Source organism: Bactrocera dorsalis, chromosome 4 (genome assembly GCF_023373825.1).
Source record: "Bactrocera dorsalis isolate Fly_Bdor chromosome 4, ASM2337382v1, whole genome shotgun sequence".
Classification (NCBI taxonomy): Eukaryota; Metazoa; Arthropoda; class Insecta; order Diptera; family Tephritidae; genus Bactrocera; species Bactrocera dorsalis.
The window spans coordinates 18,539,755-18,561,180 of record NC_064306.1 but is presented as its reverse complement, the minus strand read 5'-3'; the positions used below and the strand labels follow the sequence as shown (position 1 = coordinate 18,561,180).

Genomic DNA, 21,426 nt, shown 5'->3' with positions numbered 1-21,426 from the left:
AAAAAAAGACATTGAGCATCGGCCTGTGCCACCCGGAATATTGCCTCTTTGTCTCGGGATCATACTCAAAAATACATATCTCGTAACCATTATCCAAAAATTGGGGCTCACTTTCACACATGTTCTTGGCACACTTCCACTCGCTACTAGCTTCCACCATTCACAGAAACACGGCGCCCGAAAATGTTTTGCTGACTCTTCAGGTACTCGCTTTCCTTTCATGGGCAAATGCATTTTTCCGAAAAGGAAGAAGTCGCACGGTTCCATATCAGGTGAATACGGGGAGTGGTTAATGGTTAAAATGTGATTTTTGGTCAAATAATCGGTCACAAGCGTCGATCGATTCTGAGCCATTTTTTGTCATCAGTCAATTTGTGAGAAACAAACCGTGCACCTTTCGTAAGCCCAAATGTTCGGTCAAAGTGCGATAAATCGATGTTTTGGAGATGTTCAATTCCATTTCCATGAATTTCAATGATGATTTCAGCTGATTTTTGATTAATTCATGCACAGTTTCGATGGAATTTCCGGTGATCACAGATTTTGATTGGCCCACATGTTGATCATCGCCATAAACTTGTTTCATCAATTGAAACGTTTCGGTAAAGTTTTACCAATTTTAAAACAAAATTTAATTTTGTCTCCTTGTTCGAAGCTCATTTTCGCACCGATGAAACAAACAGACTGACACTTAAACCGCAATAACTTCACTTCCAATCAATGAAATGTCATGAAATTCTCACTGGGCAGTCAATAAAGATAGCAGATTCTAACTCACCAAACGACATATAGATGGCACCACTAGGGGGCGCTAAATTCAAAAAGTCCTGTTTACATTGGAATTCACTTGTATTATAAGAAATACGTTCCTTAACTCTCTCCTCTGTTAAAATGAGTTGTCCTCATTTTAAAATATCTAGGCTTGAAGTCGGCCTATAATAATTAATTATTGTTTGTGTTTAATTTTTTTTGTTTATAATTAATACCTTTTTATGTTATAAAGTAAATTATTATTTTTGCATGATTCTTATGATGCTTTCTTTGCTCTTATAATTTAGTTTTTAATTACTCGTAGAATCAATTTTCTAGAATTCAACAACCATTTTCCATTTTGGCTTACCTTGTTTTAGGTGCTTTGTTTGGAATTATTGGCTGTGTTATTCCGTCATTTAACAATTGCTCAAATTTTTACTTAATTCGCCGCTGTCCGTTCTTTCAGGATCTGCTTCTGATTCATTCGAGAATTATTGTCTGCTGTTACAGGACTTATTCTTATATACATTGCCATTTGTTTCTGCACTTTTCCCAGGCATTTAGTGCTGGAAGTCCTACTTCCTGTGGAGTTTTTTTGATTTATTGCTTTCGGAATAAAATCTGACAAATAAATTTGCATTCCCCGTTGAGCCCCCAGTTAATTTTTACCAAAAGTAAAAATGAGTCAAAAGAATACATTTTTGAGCTGCTCCAAAATGTGTTCTCTTTATTAATACTCTTAAGACTAACTTATTACATGGTTTTTACTTCTAATTATACTAACTTGTATGTTTACTTATATATACATATTGTTGCGAATTTACTCCTTGCTAGTTTTACTTTACTGGGTTCGTATCTCTGGATTGACAAATGAAACCAAAAGCCGTTTAATTCACTTCAACTAAATCTCTTTATTTTACAACTCGTCTACACTATACCAGTTTACTCTTAGCACTGGTTGATTACTTTGGCGCTGCCACGGCTTATATAGCCACGCACTTCTCGCTTATGCCGACGTGTCCTTCTAGAATATTGCGTCTGGAAATTACCAGAACATAATGCTATACGGCGCCAGACTCAGCAATTGTTTAAGTAGACAAGCAGACAGTGCGGCGCCAGATGTCTATTGTTTCGACAAGCAGACAGCCGCGGCGCCAGATGTCTACAACAAGACAAATGCTATTCCATATACCTACAGCTATTGTTCATAATAAGGGATGCATATAGCAATACAAATACAACTTAATACTACTTTTGTAACACTGCCCTCCACTAAAGCCTAATCGTCCCGATTAGGCACAAATCCTCTTGAACCAAATGGGGCGAGCCTCTCCAAATGTACTACTTTCATTTTACATCGTGCTTTTCCATTTCTTTGTATGCGGTATACCACGCCATTAAGTCGTTTCATCACCTTATAGCGTCCTCCAGCTGATTGATTCTGATGCGGTGAGGAGTCCAATCATCTTCAGGTTCTATATTCAGTAATCGCACGTCGATTATACCTTCTTTTCCCTCTGATTTGGAGCAATATTTACATTCCAGTGGACAAGGGCGACGTGATAATGCATCCGCATTTTTGTGGTGAATCCCCTTTCGATGTTCTGATGGTTGTTTCCGTTTTGATGGGTTTACCTTTATATTGCAATTTCGGGCAAAGTGACCCGCTTTTCCACAGTTGAAACATCTGCCTGTTGTATTTACTCGCGGTGGAGCAATTGTCTTCAGAGTCTTCAATATTACTTCCATCAGCGCCGGTTGTTCCATTTCAACCCCTTGTACTTTATGTGCTGGTTTTCTTAGTAGGGAAGCTGTTTCCTGTGTGAGGGCGTGCGAAACCGTTTCAGCAAACGTTCTTTTTGGCATGCATATGTGGCGCGTTTGGTGTCCACATCACGAATTCCATTTATGAAACATTGAATTTTTACCCTCTCAATGTAATCCACAGGTGCATCTGCATTTGCCAAATGAGCCAGTCGTTCTATTTCAGTTGCGAACTCTTGCAATGACTCGTTCATCTTCTGACCCCTATTTTGCAGTTCGATGTGGTATATTTGTTTCCGGTGCTCACTACCATATCGTCTTTCTATCGCACTCATCAATGCCTCATAGTTGTCCCGTTCACAGTCTGGAATAGTCTGAAAGATTTCTGCCGCAGGTCCTTTCAATGATACAAACAAGGACGCCACTTTGTCCGCTGCATTCCAGTTATTGGCCATTGCTGTCTTTTCAAACTGAAGTTTGAAAATTTGAAATGGAATACTTCCATCGAATGTGGGTGCCTTCAGTCTTGGATTATTTGTTGATGGTGCAGGGCCATGCAGTTGCAGTTCTCGCATACGATTACTCAGTTGAAGAAATTCTGATCTTAAATTTTCTTCGTCATTTTTTATTGTGCTTAATTCGTCTTCAAATTTTGAAAATTTCTCTTGCACTTGTGTATTATTTTCTGTAATCTGTTGTACCAAACGCTTTTCTAACTGCGTATTATTTTCAGTCATTTGTTGTGTAAGGCGAGACTCTAACTGTGTTGTATTTTCAGCTATTTGCGTTATTTGCTGTGCCAGACGATTTTCTGTTTGCACTACATTTTCTGTTATTTGTGATATATTTTCGGCTATTTGCTGTGCCAGACGATTTTCTGTTTGCACTGCATTTTCTGTTATTTGTGATATATTTTCAGCTATTATTTGCCTAAAAGCCACTAACAGCATGTTCATGTCTGCACTTGATGATGTTCGTTGTTCTTCTACTTTTTCTTCTACCTTTGTAGAAGTTTCTGGTCCATCAAATTCGTCCACATTAATTCCATCCGCTTCCATAGCTTTACGTAATCGTGCCTGCAGATCCGCCTTTTGCCCGCTTATCGGCAAATTACGCTCCTCCAGTTCCTTTTTTAATTGCTGAATTCTCAAATCTCCGAATTTAACCATCTTGAATTTGGATTATTTGACAATCCCACTTCTGACACCAATTGTTGCGAATTTACTCCTTGCTAGTTTTACTTTACTGGGTTCGTATCTCTGGATTGACAAATGAAACCAAAAGCCGTTTAATTCACTTCAACTAAATCTCTTTATTTTACAACTCGTCTACACTATAGCAGTTTACTCTTAGCACTGGTGCGGCGCCAGATGTCTATTGTTTCGACAAGCAGACAGCCGCGGCGCCAGATGTCTACAACAAGACAAATGCTATTCCATATACCTACAGCTATTCAGCCCTATTCTGCATTTCGACTCGAATCGAAAATTTTTCAGTTTGGCAACTTTGGTATTCTGCGTTTCGATTAGTTTCGATCAATCTTCGAAATTTCCAATTTTATGTATTCTACATTGCGATCGTAGTTCCGTTTTTGTAAGTTGAAATTTTGTTGGCGGAGAGCGGTTATATATTTGGGTTTTAGTGTACTTTTACGATATAATTTTCCCAAAAATGTAAGTAAAATTTGTTGTTGATAGTTTTAAAAGTCACCAACATGATTTATTTAAGTTTTTTGTGCTTTAATGATGTTTTTTGATATATTTGTAGGTCAAAAACAACAACACCAGCTGTGAAATGAAATATATAAAAGCATTTACTTTTTTAATATAGGAGCTGTAAAATGCACTGAATGCAATTGTTTTTATTTAATAGAGTAATGTAGAGCATATTTTGAATAAAATAAAAAATGAATATAAAATATTTTAATTTAAAAACCAGAAAGTATGATGTCTCTAATACGGTTTGCTATGGAAGCATAATTGGGGTCATTGCTTTGTTCTTCTTCCTCTTCCTCACGGTTTTCAAAATCGAATTCATTTGCGCTCAAATCATCCACTTTGTAGTAGATGCAGATATTATGGAGGGCACAAGCAACGTTTACAATTTGACATGCTTTTTCCGGTGAGTAGTGTAGTTCTCGAGCACCCAACAAGAATCGAAAACGATTCTTCAAGACCCCAATTGTCCGCTCCATAATATTTCTCGTTTTGGAGTGCTTCATATTGTAACTACTTTTTTGGCTGCCATGATTTATGGATCGATACGGAGTCATTAGCCAAGGCTACAATGGATACCCAGCATCGCCTGTTAAAAAAGCAAATAACTATTCAAAACTGAGTTTAAGAAACGTATGTATTTAAATACCCAACAGCCATGTATTTCTTTCACCTTCTCGATATCGCCGTTCCATCTGAAAGTTAAACTTGCTCAATCCCCATACATGCGAGTCGAGATTGCATCCAGGATACCGCGCATCAATGCTTTTTATGCGTAATCTGTTATCGCATACCTAAAAATAAATTGATAAAATTAAAAATTTCAATTGTGGCACTGATGTAAGAAAATATAATCCTCACCACCATAGCATTAATGCTGTAAAATCCTTTTCTATTGTAGTATAGAAAACCCTCTTCAGACGGTTTGATTATTTTTATATGCGTACCATCAACGCATGTTATGACTCCTGGGGAGCCTGCCTTCGCATAAAACTCCTGCTTTGCATGTTTTTTTCCTCGTCGGTCTGCTCAAATTTTATCCACTCACGGCAAAGCTTTCTTTCATGACATCGAGAAAATTCCATAGTTTAGGATGGCACGTCTTTACGCTTTTATTTCTCAAACTATACTGTGCTTCGCTTTGTCACCGAAGAACGGTTACACATACTTATTCTAACATACATACAATTTTCTCTGCTTACACGCTATGTATTTACTTATATGTATATCTTTTAAAATGGACACATGAACTTGTGCAACATGAATATATGTATGTCAACACAATGACAACCAAGCATGTGTTTACATCAGCGTTGTCCACGGCCTATGCGCACAACAGCGCACGGACAGTGCCAGACACCTCGCACTAACATGTCGCGACAAGTGTCTGTGAAAACACTATCGCGCAACTGTATTCAACTTCGTAGGCAAGCAAAGCAGAATTTAGCGCTCAGTTGACGCTAGAATAACCAACACAAGCATAATGTGCACACAGTCTCGTTGGACAACACTGGTTTACATGAATACAAATGAACTTCTTAAGAGAATCAACAATAACTGAAAACGAATCTTAAGTTAACGGGATATATCTACATTAACCCTTCAACGGTTTACTCTTTTATGTATATTTAAATTAACCCGTCAATGGTTTACTTCTTTATATATAACATAAGTATAATTAGAATAACTTAAAGTTAGGATGTATTATCATACACATAGTACTTATTACTACAATTCGGCCGTCCTGACCATGAGATCTCCTGATCTCAAGCGCATTTATGCCTTAGTGTATAAGCCAAACCAAGGTCGTATGTTTCCAACAGCCCAAACTCCCTTATAAGGAATTCTAGACTGCTGAAAACCTTCAACATCCTCCAATACATATCTGTCGTTACATAAAATTTTTGAAATTTTATACGGCCCCTTAAATTTTGGCAATAACTTTCTAGACACTCCCGCCGTTGAGTCAAAATTTTTTATCAGAACGTAATCACCTGGATTGTACTTGTGCGCTGTCCGTCGTTTTTTATTTACATAATCCTCGTTATAGGACTGTAATCGCTTTTCGTTTTCTTTGGCTTGTGACCGTATTTCGTTGTGACTTTGTTGTATTTGATTTTCCTTATCTTTTATTAAATTTTCTCCTAGCAGATCTACACCCTTTCCTCGTTGCTTACTACCAAACAGCATTACACTAGGGTATTCTTTAATTGTTCTATGAATGCTATTATTTAGCACATATTCAACAGTTTCAATCACATTATCCCAATAAATTCCTTTTTCTGTGTCACATAGCTTGGCTATCATCGGACTTAGGCTCCGGTTCACTCTTTCTACCTGTCCATTAGCCTGTGAAGAACCAGTAGCTATCTTTATATGTTGAACGTTTTCCTCTTCTAAAAAGTTTGTAAATTCGTTTGACGTGAAACAACTACCCCTGTCAGAAATTACTACTTTTGGTCTACTATACGCTCGAAAGTAATCTTTGAGTGACGTAATCACTTCCTTTGCATTAGTTGTTTTTGTAGTATATAAGCGAGTAAATTTTGTACAGGCGTCTATTACTACAAGAATGTGCTTCTTTAGTCTCGAATTATCTACAGGACCGTAATGATCTACATGTATAATTTCAAACGGATTCTCGCTTTTGGGAATATTATGCAAGAAACCCTCTTCTTTCCCGTGTTTCGACGAAAAAACTATACATTTTAAGCAATTTTGTATGTGGCTAGCTGCTTTTTCTCTCATCTTAGCAAACCAATAATGTTTTGAAATAAGATCCACTGTTTTATGAACACCTATGTGACCCATTTCATCGTGATACTTAAATAATACATGCCTTTCCATTGCTTCAGGAACACAAAAAAGGATCCTTCCGCCATTTACTTTTCGATATATAACCCCATTCCTCATCTCGTATAAATTATGTTCAGATTTTTGCAAAATGCCTCGCAGTTCCTTTAATTTCTCATCTTTTGCCTGACATTTTTTTTTTTTTTTATTTATTATTTTACATTGTACCTAGTATATAAAAAATAAATACTAACAACAATTCTGGTCTAAATAATTAGGATAGATACTTAAAAGCTAAATGTTAAGAAATACATTTGCTGCTACTGTTGTATTACTAGGTCGGAAGGCTTCTTGCGTTTCAACCGGATTTCTCGCCCAGCAGTTTCGATGAGTCTGGAAGCTTCCTCATTAACGTGCTGTCTAAGCCTCAGTTCGTGAGACTTTGCTAATTTGGAGATTTCATTTACCACTGAATTCACGCCTAGATCACGGTGCAGGTCAGCAGATTTAATGTACCAAGGAGCATTAACCAAAGTCCTTAGTACTTTACTTTGAAAGCGCTGAATGCTGGCAATACAGCTTTGACTTGAGCAACCCCATAGTTGGGCTCCGTAGGCCCAAACTGGCTTTAGGACTTGATTATATAATAACACTTTGTTTTGTACTGATAGCTTAGCTTTCCTGCCAATTAGGTGGTAAAGTTTGCCAAATTTCATATCAAGCTCGCTCCTTTTTTTTTTGACATGTTCTTTCCAGCGTAGCTTAGCATCTAAGGTGATACCTAGGTACTTAGCACTGTTATGGTGTGGTATCGGAATGGTATTTATATAAATTGGACAATATGCCGGCTTTTTCAAGGTAAAGTCGACATGAATTGATTTGGTGTCGTTTAATTTGATGCGCCACTTAGATGCCCACTTAGTAATTGCGTTGACTGCTGTCTGCACTCATCGACTAGATACTAAAGTTGACTCTCCGGATGCTAACAAAGCTGTGTCATCCGCAAATGTCGCTGTCATGTAACTAGGATCAGATGGGAGGTCACTGGTAAAAAGCAAATAAAGCATTGGCCCCAACACGCTTCCCTGGGGAACACCGGCTTCTATCGGTTGCAAGTTTGAATACGCATCCTCTTGTTTAATGCGGAAGTATCTGTCTTTTAAGTATGATGCAATTATTTCACAAAATTGTTTGGGTAGCATGTATTTCAATTTGAGCAGTAGACCCGTATGCCAAACTTTGTCAAAAGCTTGAGACACGTCCAAAAAGGCCGCCGTACAAACGTTCTTTTTATCGAATGTATTTTCAACGAAATTAACGATTCGGTGTACCTGGTCAATTGTAGAATGGTGGTCACGGAAGCCAAATTGATGTGTTGGTATTAGGTGTTTCTGAGCGATTATTGGTTTGAGCCTATTTATGAGTACATTCTCAAAGATTTTAGATAAGGCTGGCAGCAGCGAAATTGGTCTATATGATGTAACATCGTGTACTGGCTTACCCGGCTTAGGTATCATTATGACTTCAGATACTTTCCAAAGCGATGGCACGTATCTTAGGCATAAAGCACTGTTTATAATGTTTACAAGTTTTTTTATACAATTCTTTGGTAAATTGCGTAATATTTCTCCAGTTATTAAATCGTACCCAGGTGCTTTTTTGAGTCTTGTGTTCCCGATAAGATTTTTAATTTCTTTAATAGTAACAGGAGAAATGCTGATGTGTGGATCCAACCAACTATTTTCACAGTTTATCTCATAGCCATCGTTAGGCGTAAATGTGTTTCTCAAATGATTTGCAAATACGGCAGCTTTCTGTTCATTAGTTTTGGCCCATGCAGTTTCGTTTAGTTTTAATGGTGCTACATGTTTTATTTGTTTATTAATATTTCTTGCAGCTTTCCAGAGTGAATAGTCGGTGGATTTATCAGCTGTTAGTTTAGCTAGATAAGTTTTGAAGGCAAAATTTTTAAACTCTTTAATTTGTGCTCTTAGTTTCGCTGTACATTTATTAAGCTCAGTTTTGAGAGCAGAGGACCTAGTTTGCTGCCATCTCCGTCGAAGCTTACGCTTTTTATGTATACTTTCTAAGATGTGTTTTGGGTATTTGGTACTACTTAGATTCACGCGGGTATTTGGTGTACTCTTCCACGCAGCGTTTTGAATTATTTTTGTGAAATCTTCAACCTCACAGTCCAACTCGATACCAGTCGATATATACTTAAGCTTTGGGTCGACTTTATTCAATATACTTTTAAATTTATACCAATTAGTGTGTTTATTACATAACGTTGGCTTGGCGGCCGAAATAATTGGCTTTTCATACAGAGTTAGTAGCACTGGAGAATGATCAGAGCTTAGGTCTGAGCAATCTTTAATACATAAATTGAGTTTCGGTATTTTATTGATTATAAAGAAGTCCAGAAGGTCTGGCAATTTCTGTCTATCTGTAGGCCAATAAGTGGGTTTTCCTGTAGAAACAAAATTGCATCCAACTGCTTGTATAGCTTTGAGAAGTTCTCGACCTTTGGTTGTAGTTAAACGAGATCCCCAAAGTGTGTGTTTTGCGTTAAAGTCGCCACCAATGATATACCTTCCGTCATATTTTTCCAATAAATTCATATACGTTTCTATTTTTATATGTATTATGTCTAGGTGGACTATACAGAGCCATAAGATACAATGGGTGATTGTGCAATTTAACTGAAATTGTTGTAGATTGAATTTCATCCATCTTAATTGGATCTTCCTCGCAGTGTTCAATATGGCTTTTGATAATTATAGCGCTCCCTCCTCGTGCTGAGTTTGCCGGGTGTGGAGTGTGATATAATTCATAATTTTTAAATTTTAAAAATGATTGGTTCGTAAAACGCGTTTCAGATAATAGACATATATCAATATTTCTGTCGTGTAGAATAACTTCTAATTCATTTTTACTTTTGGAAAGGCCATTAGCGTTCCATAGCATTATTCTCAAAGAGTTATTGTTCATCAGTAAATTGTAGATGGTACTCAAGAGCGTTGAGCCGCTGATTAAAGGACTTAAATAGTTTCTCTTGCTCATTTAGTTTATCCAAGATTTGGGATAACGCACTACTTTTTTGAATTGTATTTGTATGGCCTTGTTTAGCTATTTGCGCAAATGAAACTTTAGTACCGGAAGGAAGGGATTTTACTTCTGCTGTGTTCACAACGGGTTTGTTCGTCAGAGCGTTGGCATTCTCCTCAACTGAATTACCATTCTTTTTATCTCTAAGTTTTTGTAGTTCCTTTGCGACGACACAACCACGGTAGCTTGCAGGATGAGAATCGCCGCAGTTGCAACATTTAGCAGGGTCTTTTTCAGCTTTTCGGCATTCAATAGTAGGATGTTTGCCTCCACATTTCACACACCTCGATGGCTTTCCACAGAAGTTTTTTGTATGTCCAAAAGCTTGACAGTTTTTGCATTGTGGAATTAATTTAGATGCTTTAATAGGCTCAACTTTGACAACGGTGCTAAGAATGGTTTTGATCTGGTGAATTTTTTTAATGTCTTCGGTGACATCAAATACTACTAAAAACATCTAGTGGTTCTTTAGTCTTCCATTTAAGCTTATTAATTGCATTTATGACCTTAAAACCTTGAGATTTTAGATCACTTAAAATGGATTGTGTATCGCATGAGTGGTGTAAATTTTTTATCATTACCTTCATTGGCCTATTATGTTTACTCTCGTAGCTAAACCAAGGTATATTTTCATTCGATAAGTATTTTGTTATTGTGCGATAATTGTTTGCATCGAAGACATTAAGTTTGTAGGCGCCATTACTGAAAAGCTTTATTAAAAAGTTGTTCTTTATTAGATCTGTAATATTAGAACGTAATTTATTAAAATCCTTTACGTCGTTAATTATAATAGGAGGTGGGCGGTGGGTTTTAGTATCATTGTTGGCCGCCTCCTCTTTATTTTTATTTTTCGAAGGGCTGACAATTGTTGGAGAATTATCAGCTTTGCGTTTTTTTGAAGAGCGCTTCTTTTTGAGTATCCACTCAGTTTCTTTAGCTAGTTCATCTTCATCAGTTTCGTATATTTGATCTACATTCATACTAGAAGGTTTTGCATCAACATTCACATGCTTGCTTTTACTAGATCTTAGTTCTTCGTTTTCTCTTTTTGCCTGACATATGATTAAATTTTCTTCAAAAGTGTTGGACTCCACCAGTAAAATATCATTACTGCGACTTAAAGCGTCAACATGTTGCATGCATGTACCTGATCTGTGCTCTAAACTGTAATCATAATTTTGAAGCTCTAGTGCCCACCTCGCTATTCTAGGATTCAATTCTTTTTTATTTAGTGTCATAGTTAATGAATTACAATCAGTAATTATTTTAAATTTTAACCCTTGAAGGTAAACCCTAAATCGTTTGAGTGCATAGATTATGGATAACGTTTCTAGTTCAAAGCTATGGTATTTCGCTTCCGTGTCACTTGTTCTTTTAGAAAAATAAAATATGGGATGCATTTTCCCGTCTTCTTTCTTTTGCATCAGAATTGAACCAAACCCTACTGCACTTGCATCACAATGTAGTTCTGTTTCATCCAAGGGATCATAAATCGCTAATATCGGTGCTTCCAATAACTTTTGTTTGAGTTCTTCAAAACTTTGTAGCTCTTTAGCCCCAAACTGAAATTTGTTGTCCTTACGAGTTAAATCATACAACGGTTTAGCAATAATCGAAAAATTCTTTACAAATCGTCTGAAATAGGAACACAAACCCAAAAAACTTTGTACAGAATGAACTTTAGTTGGAATTGGAAAATTTTTAATCGCCTCTAAACCCTTTTCATCCGCTTTAACCCCTAGCTGTGAAATGGTGTACCCTAAATATTTTACTTCTTGTAGCCAAAATTCACACTTATCAATTCGTAACTCCAACTTGTTCTCGACCAACCTTTTGAAAACTTCTACTAATATTTCTAAATGTTCCTCCGCAGTTTCTGTAGCTATCATTATGTCATCTAAATATATTATCACTTTATTTTCTTTCACCATATCTAGAAAAATCTTATTTACAAAACGTTGAAATGCAGATGGTGCATTTTTTAACCCAAATGGCATTCGCAAAAATTCGAATTGCCCTAAAGGTGTTATGAACGAAGTATATTTAATTGAATTCTCTTCCATAAATACATGGAAAAATCCGTTCTTTAGATCGAGTTTTGTGAACAACTTTTTATTTGCTACTCTATCTAACAGGTCATCTATCAAGGGAATAGGGTAATTGTCCTTTGCTGTGACCTTATTAAGTGACCGATAGTCAACACACATTCTAATGTCGCCTGTCTTTTTACGCACTAGTACAATTGGTGACACATATTCTGACTCACTTGGCCTAATTATTTTCTTTTCCAAAAACTCATCCAACAATTTTTGTAATTCATTTTTTTCCGAATAGGACAAACGTCTTGGAGGACAGTTGAAAGGCTTTACATTGTCAACGACCAACTTCATCTCGCTTTTAATTTTAGGTTCAGCGGCGCGCTTTGGTTTTATATAATATTTGCTTAAAATTTCATTAAATTTTTCGATATCGTTATAGTTTATATTCGAGCCAATTTTGACATTTAATTCTTCATTAACAACGTTAGCCATCAATAAAAGTTGTTTCTCAAAATTTTCTTCTTTGCAATTTTTAGTCACTTGACTTAAATCTTTAATTATCATTTTACAGTTTTCTTTCACATTGTCTTTGTCGTTTACATATATATTCTTTAAATATATATCTTCGTTACCGTGACTATCTTTTTTATATTTATACTTTAGTTCGGTTTTAACGTCGTGCCGACTTTTTGTCATATCTACATCACAACAATTTTTCTTTTCAGCTCTGAATAACTTAAAATTACAAATTCTTAAAAAATCTCTTCCCAACACAGCCTCATAATACATAGTGCAATCATCAACTACTACAAAATTTAATTCAAACAATTCGTTATTTATTGTAATACAACACAAAAACTTTCTATAAGTTACAATTCTCGTATTATTTAAACCAAAATAAAAATTATTCTCATTTGATAAAAACTCCAATTTCAAATTTTCTGGGACGCAAGATTTTTTTATGAAGCTGATTGGGCTACCTGAATCGATCAGACATTCTAGAGAAAAGAAAATATTTGTATAATCTTTTATAACAAAATGAAATAATCTTACATATTCATTAACTGCGTGGACAGTTTTCTTCTCTGGACATGTTGCTATTTGATGATTTTGACTGCCACACCCATAACACGTACCCATCTCTCGTTTTGGTTTACGGCATTCTGCTGCTAGGTGTCCGCGACTGCTGCAGTTGTAACATCTTCTTTCTTGAATCTGCGACTGAGCCGGCGCAATCGGTTTTGGCCCAGTTTCAATTTTGGAAAATGCTTGGAGTAATTGTGCCTTTGTTGTGTAGCACTGCATATACGCTTGGTTGCGTAGCCGATAATCAGGTATGCCGTCGATTATGTATTCGACCAACTCCTCTTCTCCCAGCTGTAGTTGGTTTGCCAATACCACCTTATCGTTGAAATATTCAATAAACCGCTCGCCCGACTTCCACTTCCTGGTCTCAAATTTTCGCCGCAGCACCACTTTGTTTTCACCTGAACCAAACACTTGATTCATTTGACTGATGAGCTCATCTACTTGTTGAGTTGCGAAATCGGGGTTGCCATATAACCATTGTTGTGCTTTGCCTTTCAGCTTGTTAAGAAATATAATGCGCGACTCGCCTTCATTTATAGTGTAGGCACTGGTGACGCTTTTGAACTGTGCCGCCCACAAATTGAAATTAACGCCACCTTCGTACTCGGGTATCAGATTTTTTATCAAGTCGAGTGAAATTGTTGCTTGATTCGATTGCGGGTGGCTCAATGTTTCACCACCAAGCATCATTCGCTGTAGCATTGCATTCTCCCGCTCCAGCAAATTTTTTTCACGTCTCAATAAATTTGTCTCTCGCTTCAGCAATTCAACCTCTGTCGGACCTGCGTCTGCTACGATTTTCACTGGCTGCTCTTCGACTTGTTGTATGGTGCTACCATCTTCCACCTGCGCAGCAGCAACGTCGTCCGTACCTGGTACAGTCTGTTGATCTTCAAATATTGGGAGCAAAATTTCTTCAACTTCTGCACCACTTGGACACTCGCCACGTTCACTTGCAGGAACCTCTTGCAACCGCAACACTAAAGAACTTTTATTACCACTCGATGGTAATTCAAGACGTCGGAGCCAAGCACGCAATTGTGCAACTGTATGGTCTGCCACATTATCCATCTTAAAACTGTTAACTTTTTTGTTTAAATCTTTAAATTGTACACACACTTTACATAAATTGTCTCATAAAATTGTTCGCTTCTTTTTGTTTTTTCACAATTTTTTGTTAAAATCTTTAAATTGTACACGCACTTTACATAAATTGTCTTATAAAATTGTTCGCTTCTTTTTGTTTTTTCACATTTACATAAATTGTCTCATAAAATTGTTCGCTTCTTTTTGTTTTTTCACACTAGTACATAAATTGTTTAAAAAAATTTTAGTTGGGCAAATCCCACTTCTGAGATGAGCGTCTTTACGCTTTTATTTCTCAAACTGTACTGTGCTTCGCTTTGTCACCGAAGAACGGTTACACATACTTATTCTAACATACATACAATTTTCTCTGCTTACACGCTATGTATTTACTTATATGTATATCTTTTAAAATGGACACATGAACTTGTGCAACATGAATATATGTATGTCAACACAATGACAACCAAGCATGTGTTTACATCAGCGTTGTCCACGGCCTATGCGCACAACAGCGCACGGACAGTGCCAGACACCTCGCACCAACATGTCGCGACAAGTGTCTGTGAAAACACTATCGCGCAACTGTATTCAACTTCGTAGGCAAGCAAAGCAGAATTTAGCGCTCAGTTGACGCTAGAATAACCAACACAAGCATAATGTGCACACAGTCACGTTGGACAACACTGGTTTACATGAATACAAATGAACTTCTTAAGAGAATCAACAATAACTGAAAACGAATCTTAAGTTAACGGGATATATCTACATTAACCCTTCAACGGTTTACTCTTTTATGTATATTTAAATTAACCCGTCAATGGTTTACTTCTTTATATATAACATAAGTATAATTAGAATAACTTAAAGTTAGGATGTATTATCATACACATAGTACTTATTACTACAATAGTGACTTTGACACTGTTGACTGACCCATTGCTACGTTATAATCAGTACCAACTCCATGTTGGTAACTGCCTTCCGCAAAAAATCTCAAAGCAACAACTATTCGATTAAGCGGAGATAAAGACGTCAAAGTACTTTATCGAGTTTCTTCCGCAAAACTATTTAGGATATACTTGAAAGCGTCCTTGTTGAGTCTAAAGTTTTTTTTTAACCTAAAAACGTAAATAAATTATTAAAAACAAAAAAATACAATTTATCACTTTCAACTCAATTTCTTACAATTCGGCACTTATCTCAAAAGGATTGCACATATCTCGCAATCTTCTCCTTTCATTTCTGGCCACGGCATTATCGGATGCATTGCTCTCCTCCTCAAGTAATATCGCTGCCGCTACTGATTCCATGTTAGTGTTTAAAAAAAAACGCGATATAATTTCTTTATTTTAATAAACCAACAATAATTTGTGTATTTTTGCTTTGTTATGTTTCATTTTCCCACCTTTCAAGGCAAACAGCTGACTTCGAAAGAGCTACAGCTCTTCCTCTTCTTCTTTCAATCCAATCGTAACTCAGAATACCTACTTTCGATTCAGACGGAGCGTAGAGCGGGAACGTAATCGAAATGCAGAATAGGGCTGATTGTTCATAATAAGGGATGCATATAGCAATACAAATACAACTTAATACTACTTTTGTAACAATATAACTAATATTTGTTTAGGTTTGTTTACATATACTGTTTGTTTAGATACATTTGCTTTGTTTTAAGATAAGGTTGTTGTGGTATTCAAACTTAAGGTTGTTTTGATGCATTCTGTTCACTGAAACAAATGGTTGTTACTATTATAAGGAATACGTTCCTTAACTCGCTGAAAATAAATACATGTACTATGTAGTTTGAAAACCCTAAAGAAATTAAATCACATTAAACTAAAGTGGACAATGAAGGGGTGTAACCGAACATATTGTGCTCCAGCAATTTGCAACGATCTTAGTTGGGTAAATACTTTCAGGTTAGTAAATCATTGCATTAAAAAAATATTGCTTGAGAATTCAACACTCATTATTCGGTGAAACCTTCAATGAATGGCAATAACATTTGAAATTTTATTAACTTATATTATAGCTCATAGACTCACTAAGTTTATATTCAATATATTTTTATTATATATCACCTAAAGGTTGGACTCCTATTATCGAATTATTACCGGCTCCTATGAGTACCTTCTCTCATATTTTTAATTATTGTGATTTGTTATTTAGTAAATTATCGTGCGTTTAGTAGTTTTCAATATAACGTTATACACATGGGTAGTAAGCGGGGTAATCATCTATTTTCACACTGTCAATACTTCTGAGCAAATTTATACTTGTATATAAATTTTAAATGTTTTGTAGTATATGTATGTATGTATATGCATTCAACTTATCACCATACTAAATAAAAAGTGGAAAATTAGTAAACTAGTGGATCTCGCGGTTAAAAGCAGATATAATATTAAAGTCGGCGAAAAGTTATAGCAATATAATTCAATTTACAACAAGATGATAGTTATTAAGTTACTTGTTAATGAACTGTGTAACCTAATTTTTCATGTTCTTACAACTTGCAAGGAACACAGTCGGATTCCACTTTATTGTTAGACGAAATCGTGAATAGATTACAATCAAAGCGAAAATTGTACCATTATAATATACAATATATGGAGTAAACTCAGCCGGATATTCCAAAATTCCATTTTATCAATTCTAGACAAAACAAGTAAGGAAGGGCAAAGTTCGGGTGTCACCGAACATTTTATACTCTCGCATGATAAAGTGATAATTGAGATTTCATTACCCGTCATTTACATATTTCTTTATTTTGCTGTAAAATTAATTATAATTAAATTCTGAGAGATTTACCGTTATTTTCGGTGAAAAATTAGGTTAGGTTAGGTTAGGCACGGAGTTCTTCGTGTTCGATATCAGGGACCTGGAAAAGTTATAGTCCGATCAATTTTCCACAAGGGATACCTCAGCTCAAATACCGTATTTGTGTAAAGTTTTATTCCGCTATCATCATTGGTTCCTAATGTATATATTATACAGAGAAGACATCAGATGGAATTAAAAATAGCGTTATATTGGAAGAAGGCGTGGTTGTAAACCGATTGCACCCATATTTCGTACATATCATCAGGGTGTTAAGAAAATATTATATACCGAATTTCATTGAAATCAGTCGAGCATTTCCTGAGATATGGTTTTTGGTCCATAAGTGGGCGACGCCACGCACATTTTCAATTTTTAAAAAAAGCCTGGGTGCAGCTTCCTTCTGCCAATTTTTCCGTAAAATATTGTGTTTCTGACATTTTTTGTTAGTCGGTTAACGCACTTTTAGTGATTTTCAACATAACCTTTGTATGGGGGGTGGGCGTGGTTATTATCCGATTTCTTCCATTTTTGAACTGTGTATGGTGCCTGAAGGAAACAACTCTATAGAGTTTGGTTGACATAGCTATAGCAGTTTCCGAGATATGTACAAAAAACTTAGTAGGGGGCGGGGCCACGCCCACTTTTCCAAAAAAATTACGTCCAAATATGCCCCTCCCTAATGCGATCCTTTGTGCCAAATTTCACTTTAATATCTTTATTTATGGCTTAGTTATGACACTTTATAGGATTTCGGTTTCCGCCATTTTGTGGGCGTGGCAGTGAGCCGATTTTGCCCATCTTCGAACTTAACCTTCTTATGGAGCCAAGAAATACGTGTACCAAGTTTCATCATGATATCTCAATTTTTACTCAAGTTACAGCTTGCACGGACGGACGGACGGACGGACAGACAGACATCCGGATTTCAACTCTACTCGTCACCCTGATCACTTTGGTATATATAACGCTATATCTGACTCTTTTAGTTTTAGGACTTACAAACAACCGTTATGTGAACAAAACTATAATACTCTCTTTAGCAACTTTGTTGCGAGAGTATAAATATGCAATTTTATTAGAAAAACAAATTGTTAAAAAAAAAAAACTTTCTCTAAACGTTTCATAAAGTATATTTAAATTTCGCATTTTCTTTGATATTCATTGTTTTAAATTTTTATTAGCGATCTTGAACGGTGGCAATAAACTCCTCCGTTCACATATATTTTTGGTATAATTTCAATCTGGTCGTTCCATTCATTCCAATTGCAAAACGTCAAAACCTACACAATCCAGTCAACTGTCAAAGTTCGGTTGGTGAGCGGTTCTCATATTTCCAGTGACAGGAGAGTTGGGGATCTCTTTATCTCTGGTTGATAGTACACACAATAAATTCGCTTTCACAGTTTTTTGTCGCATGAGCATTCGTCAGACAGTTGGTTGCCATTTATTAGTTAGGTTTGTCACGAATGTGTGACTTTTATTAACGTGTCTATTGTATTGCATATTATTGCTGGCTTGAGGTTTAAACAAGTTTTTACTTAAGTCATTTTGATGACTTTTTAGATTTATATCTATTTTTGTTGTCAATTCGCTCAGCTGTCTCGAATGGAGCAATGAGGAATGCTTTCATTTGTTCTCCTGTGGACATTTTTTTCCTTTCCACTAGTGATTGTTCCCATCGTAGTACCGCAGCATCAGGGAGTGTTTCTTCCAAAATAGCTACTATCATAAGATCCCACGATTCTTGATAATAGTATGTTTGAATGTCAAAAATTTTAATGGGGTTAATAAAGGGTGATTTTTTAAGAGCTTGATAACTTTTTTTTAAAAAAAAACGCATAAAATTTGCAAAATCTCATCGGTTCTTTATTTGAAACGTTAGATTGGTTCATGACATTTACTTTTTGAAGATAATTTCATTTAAATGTTGACCGCGGCTGCGTCTTAGGTGGTCCATTCGGAAAGTTCAATTTTGGGCAACTTTTTCGAGCATTTCGGCCGGAATAGCCCGAATTTCTTCGGAAATGTTGTCTTCCAAAGCTGGAATAGTTGCTGGCTTATTTCTGTAGACTTTAGACTTGACGTAGCCCCACAAAAAATAGTCTAAAGGCGTTAAATCGCATGATCTTGGTGGCCAACTTACGGGTCCATTTCTTGAGATGAATTGTTGTCCGAAGTTTTCCCTCAAAATGGCCATAGAATCGCGAGCTGTGTGGCATGTAGCGCCATCTTGTTGAAACCACATGTCAACCAAGTTCAGTTCTTCCATTTTTGGCAACAAAAAGTTTGTTAGCATCGAACGATAGCGATCGCCATTCACCGTAACGTTGCGTCCAACAGCATCTTTGAAAAAATACGGTCCAATGATTCCACCAGCGTACAAACCACACCAAACAGTGCATTTTTCGGGATGCATGGGCAGTTCTTGAACGGCTTCTGGTTGCTCTTCACCCCAAATGCGGCAATTTTGCTTATTTACGTAGCCATTCAACCAGAAATGAGCCTCATCGCTGAACAAAATTTGTCGATAAACACATTTCGAACCGAACACTGATTTTGGTAATAAAATTCAATGATTTGCAAGCGTTGCTCGTTAGTAAGTCTATTCATGATGAAATGTCAAAGCATACTGAGCATCTTTCTCTTTGACACCATGTCTGAAATCCCACGCGATCTGTCAAATACTAATGCATGAAAATCCTAACCTCAAAAAAATCACCCTATACATGAAGATGACCAAGATTTCTAACGCATAGTCTTCCGCAAATCGAACAATAGTCCAATTAGCGATTACAAACTTAAAACAGTAACCATGGCATCAATTGCGGCCATTAAAAAATTACATGAAGTGGCAAAAATAAATGAAACAAATTTGCCTTTAGCATCTCATGTGTTGCAACAGAAAGATACGTGGACGACATACTATCGGTAGCCACAGTATCGCATTACCGTGCGAATCACTATCGCAAGTGATCAAAGTATTGAATTCACCAGGTTTCCCCCTAAAGAAAATTACATCAAATCACTCTGAAATAATAAAAGACATAAAAAAGGAAGACTTATTAGATACAGACTTCCTTAAATTTGAAAAGGCTAGTGCAACCAAAACTTTTGGGATTAAGTGGAATGCGAAAACAGATCAATTTTCATATACAATTGAGTCAATATCTGCAATGTCCGCCATTATAAAACGCCAAATATTTTCCTCGGTGGCAAAACTTTTCCACCCCGCGGGATGGCTTTCGTCAATAATGTTTCAAGCTAAAATCCTCTTTCAATAATTGTGGCAAGATGGCACTGAATGGGATGAACAGATTTTACGCTTAACAAATGGGTTCATTTTGCTAACAATTTACATACTATATCAAAAATTCGAATCCCTCGATGGGTAAATTTCACCCCTAACATTAACCCAGAATTACACGATTTCTGTGATGTCTCTGAAAACGCTTATTGCGCAATAGTCTACGTACGCACCAGAGAGCTGCAACGAGTATGATAATCAATCAAGTAAATCAATGAGTACAGCAAACAACATCAATTTTCTGCTGATCTGATTTGAATCATGTGTTGCAAAAAATGTATCAGTTTTGAAAATGTGCGCATGTTACAAATTTTCGATGCGTAAACAATGGAAATTCCATCGAGTACATACATACATACAGTTATACATTTGTTGTATGTATATATGTATACATAGTACATTCGTTGTATGTATATATGTACTCGATGGAATTTCCATTATATATATATAACATATGCTCAATAAAGTTGATTTCCAAAATTTACAACAACAGCACATTTCGTCGGCACTAAACCAGACCGGAAGCCGCAATGTAGGCCGTTTCTCGACCAAACTGAGGTTTGCTGTTTTGCTATAATTATTGCTTACGTTATCATTATGGAGTATATAGAAGTATATAGAAATAAGCACTAGTAAGTAAGAATTCGTACATATGTAAGTTTATAGTAAATAAGCAAAATTTTGTATTAAAGAAATGTATTCAATAAAGAAATTTGTGTTCAACTTTACAATTCAAAAGAGCGAGTAATTAATTATTTGGTGGCAACCATTAACTGGCGCCCGAGAACTTTAAAAAACTTGAAGTTGCCAACACTAAAAGTATTAAAGGGAATCTGTAGGCACAAATATCATTATCCAGAAGGATAAACGACGGAATTTAATTTTTGTAGAAAGTTCAGTCGAGTTTGACATAAGTCATTAAAAACAGTATTTGAACCTTGTTCGGAAC

The 21,426-nt window shown here is 36.2% G+C and overlaps 3 protein-coding genes across 5 annotated transcripts in view; 1 reads left to right on the top strand and 2 right to left on the bottom strand.

The window, feature by feature from the left end:
- LOC125778137 (uncharacterized) overlaps positions 1 to 3,543 on the bottom strand; it is a 598,414-nt gene extending 594,871 nt beyond the window's left edge. Inside the window, exon 1 of the mRNA XM_049454682.1 lies at positions 2,943 to 3,543. Coding sequence (XP_049310639.1) covers positions 2,943 to 3,473 — 531 coding nt within the window. The 5' untranslated portion in view covers positions 3,474 to 3,543. The remainder of the gene's footprint in view (positions 1 to 2,942) is intronic.
- The window catches only part of LOC105222180 (putative nuclease HARBI1), an 83,821-nt gene that overhangs the window by 23,320 nt on the left and 39,075 nt on the right, over positions 1 to 21,426 (top strand). The gene's annotated exons all lie outside the window — the stretch shown is intronic.
- LOC125778139 (uncharacterized) lies at positions 12,730 to 15,039 on the bottom strand. The gene is made up of 2 exons (XM_049454689.1): positions 13,226 to 15,039; positions 12,730 to 13,170 (listed from the first exon to the last, which is right to left on the bottom strand). The coding sequence occupies exons 1-2, from the start codon at positions 14,330 to 14,332 to the stop codon at positions 13,162 to 13,164; spliced, it is 1,116 nt and encodes a 371-aa protein (XP_049310646.1). The 5' UTR covers positions 14,333 to 15,039; the 3' UTR covers positions 12,730 to 13,161.